A 7,590-nucleotide genomic window follows, 5' to 3' on the forward strand; every position below is an offset into this window, starting at 1 on the left:
TGTTCTCGTTTCCTGCCAAACCACCCCGGCTTTTGTGGCCTTTCGGGCACTATATTCACTCCTCAGGTTCCTTCCGGTGTCCCCGGCGCAGAGCAGGACGACTCGACATACCCGGCAATGGCTTCCTGTTGTCCTCTTGCCGCTAAAGAGTCGCGTGGGTTGTATCCCACCCGCTCCCACCCTGCCCTCCCTCTCCTTCCTCCTCGGTTCGGCGTTGTTTCCGGGCTCACGTCCTCTTCTGTTCCCCGGGGCAAAGTCCGCGTTGTTCTGAACCTACTGCTACTATGTTCTAGAAAGTAATCCCCCCTCTCTGCTGAGAACGATACAAAAGTGACTTCTCGTTTCGTTTTGTTTTTGTACCAAAGGTTTCAAAAGAAACCAAACACTTTTCTCACTCAGTTTTGATTTAATTTAATCATTTTTTTTTTAAATGTGTTTTGTTTCATTTGTGGTTTTTGTGTTTTGTGGTTTGTTTTTTTCCTCCGGAAAAATGCAAGTCCTCTGCTTTCCTTTCCGCTCAGACCTCCGTCTGAAGGTCAATAATGTCTTGTCCTACCAGAGGGATGGTAGCTCCTGCTTTCTCCCACTCTACAGTTTTGAGTTCTAAGGGAGACTGTGATACAGGCTCCATGTCCTTTTTCACCCACGACGGTGGGGAGTGCACTTTCCTGATTCCTTCCCAGGGTCTCTTGTTTGGTGTCTGCTGTTTTTCTTGCTGTAAGAAAACAAAGATGGAAAGAGAGAGAGAAAGAGAGAGAAAAGAAAATATTAGCACCGGTTGTAAAAATCCCATTCTACGTCCTTTCGGTATCTCCTTCTTTATAGATAGACCCGGAAGAATTTAATTTGATTTTTTCCCCTCCGAGGACATTTTTTGGGGAAGTATTTTTTTTTTTCCCCACTGAAAAAGTCAGTATTTTTTTTCCTTGAGGAAAGCAGGATAAAAAGAAAAATGTTTACCTGCAAACCCCAACACAAAGCTATTTCAGTTCATGGAGGATTTAAGAATTTGAATTTCCATCCGTACTTGAAACAGTCTGTGGATTTTTAATTTTTTTTTGCTGATTTTGTCAAATCCAAAGATCAACAATAAAAGGATACAGCCCCTTTATATATAAAGTATAACAAATTGAGGGCCCCATTTATTAAGATCATGTGATGAAGAGTTTGAGCCTGCATAGCCAAAATCAATAGGAGTCTTATATTTGACTTCCAAATCAAGCCTTCTTGGCTTGATCCCTCCACTACACTGCATTGTAACGCCATAGTAACTCCACTGCAATCAGCTCAGAAATGGCAATTTAAAGCTCCTACTGACATACCGGGAACAATGCAATATAGTTTATAGGGGGCTCCAGGGTACTTTCATCTGCAGCAAATTTTCATAGTTATGTGGGAAAGGAGACAGAGGCCAGGGCAATATTTTTAACCATTCCATTGAGAGAGAGAGAGACCCCTCCTTTTCCCCCCCTTTGAACAGAAATGCTTTTCACAGCCGATTAGCTCCATAAAGCCCTCACATTTGGGAAGAAACACACAACAGGAACCACAAAGTCCTCCACAAACCACCTGCCAAGGGAAAGGATTAGGGCTGACAGTATTGCGGAGAGAAAGGAGGGACTATTCAAGTCATGAGGAGGAAGAAAACGAGGAAAGGGGGGTCCCAGGAGAAGGCACACGTGTCAACAGCATCCTAGTGCTGCTCAGCAAATCAGTGGACACCCAACTGCATGCTACAATGCATCCTGCGTCCCGCTCCACTCGCATGGTTTCCAGTCCTAAGTAGCATTGCTCGCCCTATGTCTGCTGCACAAATGCTGTGCTACTCCGTGATAATCCTACGCTGCCAGTGCATAGGGACATATTCCACCTACGAATAGCTCAGCTCCCCTCGAGATGTCCAATATGATCCACCCTTTCAAAACCCATTAACTATGCTACCTTAGATGTTGTTACAGCATCTAAGGTGCCCCAATGGTCTCAGCGGCCTTGGGACTGACTTGACTTGACTTTCAGTCAACCAGGGTTTATGCCATTATTGGCCACTTCTCAACCACTTTTGAACTGGACAGGGCCACTGTGCCTCCAACCTATACCAATGAGGCCTTCACAATGACAATAAATATCCTTGTGAACAAGTTCAAACCATGACCCACATTGTTGACTCGTGTCCATCAACTATGCGGCACTGAATTAACTTGACTTTCGGTCAACCAGGATTTAACTGGCCATGCCATTATTGGGCATTTCTCAACCATTTATGAACTGGACAGGGTGCACTGTGCCTCCAACCTATACCAATGAGGCCTTCACAATGACAAATGCCCTTGTGGACAAGTTCAAACCATGACCCACATTGTTGACTTACGTCCATTTACTATGCTATCTGCTGGCCTTCAAGCTCTTCACACTGGTGAGGGCCTTGTCTTGCTAAATATGCACATATGCTAAATAAATTAAAGGGGACTGACTGGAGGAGTTGTCTTCCCATAGGAACTGCAGTGACTTTAGTGTACTTGCTTTGTCCGGCCTGGCAAGAGATTCAAAACCAAATGCAAAAGTGTAGATGTCTGTCCATCTGTCTGCATATCCGCTTAACTGCTCAGTGTGCCATTTCAAACTCTGCCACAATTGTCAAGTCACTTTTATTACCCGTGAGGCTTTTTACCAATATAATGCTGCCTTAGCAGGAGCAGCACTGAGATATAAGCACTTCTAGCTTGTTTGGCATTGAACAACTAGAAATGCAAAGTAACTCCATAGAAATCTGTGTGATTGCCCTTCTCTCACATTGTGGTGATTAAAAGCAGAACTTTAAGTGTAGCAGCACCATGCCACCTCACCTCTCCTAGTGACTCCTATGGCACCTGACCTCAGGAAAGAGAAGACTGGGTAAGATGATTTGCACACTATTATAGATCCATAGAAAATGAGGGTTGAAGGGACCTCGGGAGGTCACATCTGGTGCAACCCCTGCTCAAAGCAGGACCAGCCCCAACTACATCATCCCAGACAAGGTTTGGCTACCCGGGTTTTCAAAACCTTCAAGGATGGAGACTTCACCACCTCTCTGGGTAACCTCTTCCAGTCCTTTACTAAACTCCTGGTGATAAAGTTGTTCCTAATATCTAACCTCCACTTCCTTTGCTGCAACTTGAGCCCATTGCTCCTTGTCCTGCCATCTGCCCCCACTGAGAACAGCCCAGCTCCATCCTCTTTGCAGCCTCCCTTCAATAGTTCAAGTAGTTGAACGCATCAATAATGACTCCAAGATGAGAGCCCCTGAAAACAGCCCATCAACACTCAGAACTTCCCTTCTACAGGAAAAAGCTGTCATTGTAAAATGTATTTTGCCTTCTCCCGCAACATGAAAACAGAGGGTTTCTGAGACGTCTCTTGAAATGCCAAAAATACTCTGTGAAAAACTTTCACATCAGGAAATTTCATGTGAGGAATTTTGAACTTGTTTTTCCAATTTTACTCCATCAAAGGGATTTTTTTCATTTTTATTTTGTTTTCCATTGTTGTCCATGCATCTCATGGCACGTCAATAATGGGAGTACATGCTTTGCACTGTTACTAATGACCTGCCTTCTTGGGAGACGATTTCATTGTCGAAATATTCTATCATTTTTTACCTTTTGAAATGATTAAAGGCATCCCTTTCCTAGCGCAACGGAAACCCTCTTCCCCCTAGATCAAAGTGCCGCCTGTGTGTGTTGTAATGAAGCAGGCTGACACTTTGACAACATGAACGGTTCCACCATTATTTTGTCATATTATGATAATCTGCCATGGCATCATGGAGAAATGATATAAAATGGGGAAAAAAAATATACACAAACATGAGATGTGAAAACCCATATGGAATAAAAACATGAAAACATACTGCATATCTTTGCATGAATATTTGCTCAAGTTGGAGAGGATTTGGTTAAAAAATAGTTTAATCAAAATAGCTTTGTTTTTTCTCAATTTCATAAAAAAAGTAAAAAAAAACCCAAAACCTAATCTTGCAAGCAGGACTGGGCTTACCTCCGCTGACAGATTTCAGCACAGACCAAGTCCACAGCTATATTACCTAGTAGAAAGGCACACACCTGATGCTAATTCTTGCTAAGGAAAGCTCTCCTTTGATTTTCTTTTTTACTATTATTACTATTCTGTCAGGTCACCTTCAGCATGGGGACCCTGCTATTTCAGACCACCAGTTCTGCCATGCAATTTTGACCTGAAGCACCATCCAGTTCCCCAGACCTAAACCCCCGCTAGAAGTGGGCTTGCAACCCTCCCGGCCGTTCCTATGCTGACTTCCTTCTGAGCTGGCCACTTGATGTGCTGCTGTTTAGATGCATGAAAAAAACAGCTTGAAACCCATCCCTCCCTCCCCCCAAAAATCATCTGAACTAGTGACGCAGAAAAAAATCAATTAAGTTTCCAGAAGGAGCAGTAGGAGGAAGCTTGACTTTGCCCACCCCAAGCACGTCTACATGAGACGTTTACTGCGGAGCTGCTTATTTAGCTCCCTGTTAAAGTTTCCGTGTCTACATGTGCAGCCCTATTAGATCACAGGAAACTAATAAAAGCCATCGTAGGATAGCACTTGTAAATACAAGTACTATCTTGCAGTGGTGTAATTTAGTGCACTGCAACACATGTATAGACACTGATGGGACTGGCTGGGGCATGAGGGTGCTTCATTGCAAGGACTACCTGCTGATTAGCCCCACAATGGGAAATGCTCGTGCCCCAGCCAGCCCCTCTGCCGGTCGGATCAAACCCCTTGGTCTTCTGCCAGCCAGGGGCTGCTCCAACCCAGCTCATTGTGCTGCGGTCCCAGGCACACGTTCAAACACAGTGCCCAAGAGCAATAAACTCCAGCACAAACTACACCAGAGTTTATTGCTTCGACTTCATTGCAGATGCAGATGCACCTCCTGTTTCTGGGGGCAGAGAGAGCTAGCCTGCAAGCATGTTAATCTTATGTCCAATTCACATCAGCAAATAAAGCAAGGTGTATGTAGGAAAGCTGCCTTTGATGCAGGTGTGGGGTTCAGCCGCACGTCAGCCCTGCACGGCGGTGTAGCAGGGAGAGCGCGGAAGACCTTTGTCTCCAACTGGCTCCTCAAGGTGAATTTATTCAGCTGAACATAATTAGCCAAGTGGAGTCCTGGCCAGGCAACTCGAGCTAAACAGGCTCTTTATGCTTGGCAAAAGGCACCATGGGAATCGGCAGTCGGTTCCAGGAAACAGCATCCTTTTTCTTCTCACCTCCGTCTGCAGACAGCTTGGATCCTATCTTTGCACCACTCGAGTTTCATACAGAAGGTGACTGCTTATATTGCAGGTTCGCTGAGCACCGCCTTGCAACCCTGCTGTGACGTTCGAGCGGTATTTCTGGGCAGGGACGCTTCCCCCTCACTCTCCTCCTAGCAAAGGCAAACCTGAAGGGAGAGCTATGTGATCCTACTATAAAACACTCTGCGGTTGGCCCTAAGCCCGGTGCCTCGGAGAGCCAGGACCAGGCACAGAGAGAAGCACAAAGTGATGTGCGGCCAATAATTCAGAGAGACGGAGCCGTTACTCAGAGCTGCCGCCCTCTGTGTGCTTGTAGCTGCCGGGGGAGCAATGTTCATCATTTCCAGGGTGGCCAAGCAGATTTCTTTATCCAAGTGCAAGAAACCATCTCTGGAAACCTGCAGCTGGCTTTGGACAGTCTAATGAGCAAGCCATAGGCCTTAACTGATCCCACTAAAACCTTGTGGAGGGGGGAAACCCAGCACTTCGAGACGTGCAGCTAAGGGAAGCAGAGGCTGGTAGGTTGCCACCAAACTTCATGGCAACGCTGCCCCTTTTCCACCTGCCGTGTTTAAGGTCTCCCTTGCTCCCTGACGGCTTCCATTAGTATTGCTCATCCTAAAACGAGTAGCTTAATTTTGGGTGGACCAGGCCCTGCTGTCAGTGCTTACGAATGACATTTGCTTGGCAGCAGCAGAGAACAACGTCCTCGAATCACCCTTTGCAGCAACGCTCTCCTATGGGCATCTGCCCTGCCCCGAGGGACCTTCTCTGGGCTGAGAAGTGATCTGAGGTCTCTGATCCCCTTACAACACCTAGGTCTCTCCTGCTACGTTCAGCCTCAGCTGTGAGTGCACAAAAGCCATAGGTGAAAAGTTCCCTATGCATTTCATGGAGTTTACACAATAACTTGGCTAAAAAGCTTTGGTGACGGGTACTTTGTAATGGAAGAGCACAGGTCCAAGCCAGGGACACAAAGCCTGGGAAAGTACCAGCTCCCCAAAGAAAAGCAAAGTTTCCAACCAATGATGCCACCATGATAAAGTTGTCTTACCCCAGGAAATGTTGCCTCACTTCCAAACCAGGGTAATATCCTTAGCTCTTTGCAGACATTTGGCCTAAGGCAGTTCTCTCCAAGCGTTTGCCTTGCAATTCCCCTGTGTTGGGACAACCCTGTTCCCCTAGCCCTTGACTCATGGTATTAAGAAATGGGATCCTAAAATCAGGCTTCTAATGCCATATTTTTGCCCCTAAATAAGTGGCTTGATATTCGAGTGTCCTCAACTGCCAGTGTATTCAGCTGGAGAACAGCATTTGGAGATTGATAATCGAAACAACTGGTATGCAAGTGCAGAGCATTTAATCATGGCAGCTTGGGGGAGCTTTTGAGTGAAAGGTGGTGGGCAGAGGGAGTGCCTGTCACATTGGTTTTAAACATAGAGATTACCAGAAGCAGAAATATGGAAAAAGAGACGCTGGAGAAATGAATCCTCACTTTGTCCCCATGCTGGTGCAAGACTGGAGCCAGCAATGTGGCACCTGGCCCAAAACTTGAAGAAGTCAAAGAAAATGCAGCCAGGCTCCTGGAGGAGGCAAGTATTACTTCCACCACACACACACAAGTGTAAACTTGAACAGAAATGCAAAAACCTGGAACTCTTGGTTCAGAGATGATACCTTTTATTAGACCAACTAAGAAACTGCAACAAAAAAAAAAAACAAGTATTTTTCTGTAAGTTTTCAGGCTCAAATGCCCTTCATTAGGCTCAGCGAAAATTAAAGATGGTAAAAAGTCCTCATAGGTAGGAAGTAAACTTCATTTTGCATCTGTTTTTGATTCAAATGTTGGAAGTTTGGATACAACTGGACCCAGCTGCCAGTTGATCTCCTAGCTATGCATTTGGTCCCTGCAGCATCAGGGTACCTGCATCTTTCATGCATTTATTCAATGCTTACCCCGCTGGGGTAGGGCAGTGCTGTTGTCCCCACTGCACAGATGGAGAAACAAAGTGTGGAGAAGAGAGCCCTGACTCCTGAATCCCAGCCTAGCACTCTGTGCCCAGGAAAACCCTGCCTCTTCTCCCAATTTATGGCCATCCAACCTCATGAGCTCTGCTGACAGAGAGCCTTATGATCAGCACAAGGATTTCGGCCTTGGGTAAACAACTGAATGTCACTGGGTCTCAGTTTCCCTGTATGTAAAATGGGGATACTAATCCTTTCTTTCCACTCCTTTATCTCCCTTGCCTATTTGAAATGCAAATAGCCTTTTAGGACAAAGGCTGTCTTTCC

General features: G+C 45.7%; 1 protein-coding gene across 1 annotated transcript in view; it reads right to left on the bottom strand.

The window, feature by feature from the left end:
- Positions 1-517: 517 nt before the first annotated feature.
- Positions 518-7,590, bottom strand: part of ADGRB1 (adhesion G protein-coupled receptor B1) — a 238,589-nt gene continuing 231,516 nt past the window's right edge. The window contains 1 exon segment of the mRNA XM_025208578.1: positions 518-715. Within this exon segment, the coding sequence (XP_025064363.1) occupies positions 518-715 (198 nt within the window).

The sequence above is a fragment of the Alligator sinensis genome, unplaced genomic scaffold (genome assembly GCF_000455745.1).
Source record: "Alligator sinensis unplaced genomic scaffold, ASM45574v1 scaffold326_1, whole genome shotgun sequence".
Classification (NCBI taxonomy): Eukaryota; Metazoa; Chordata; order Crocodylia; family Alligatoridae; genus Alligator; species Alligator sinensis.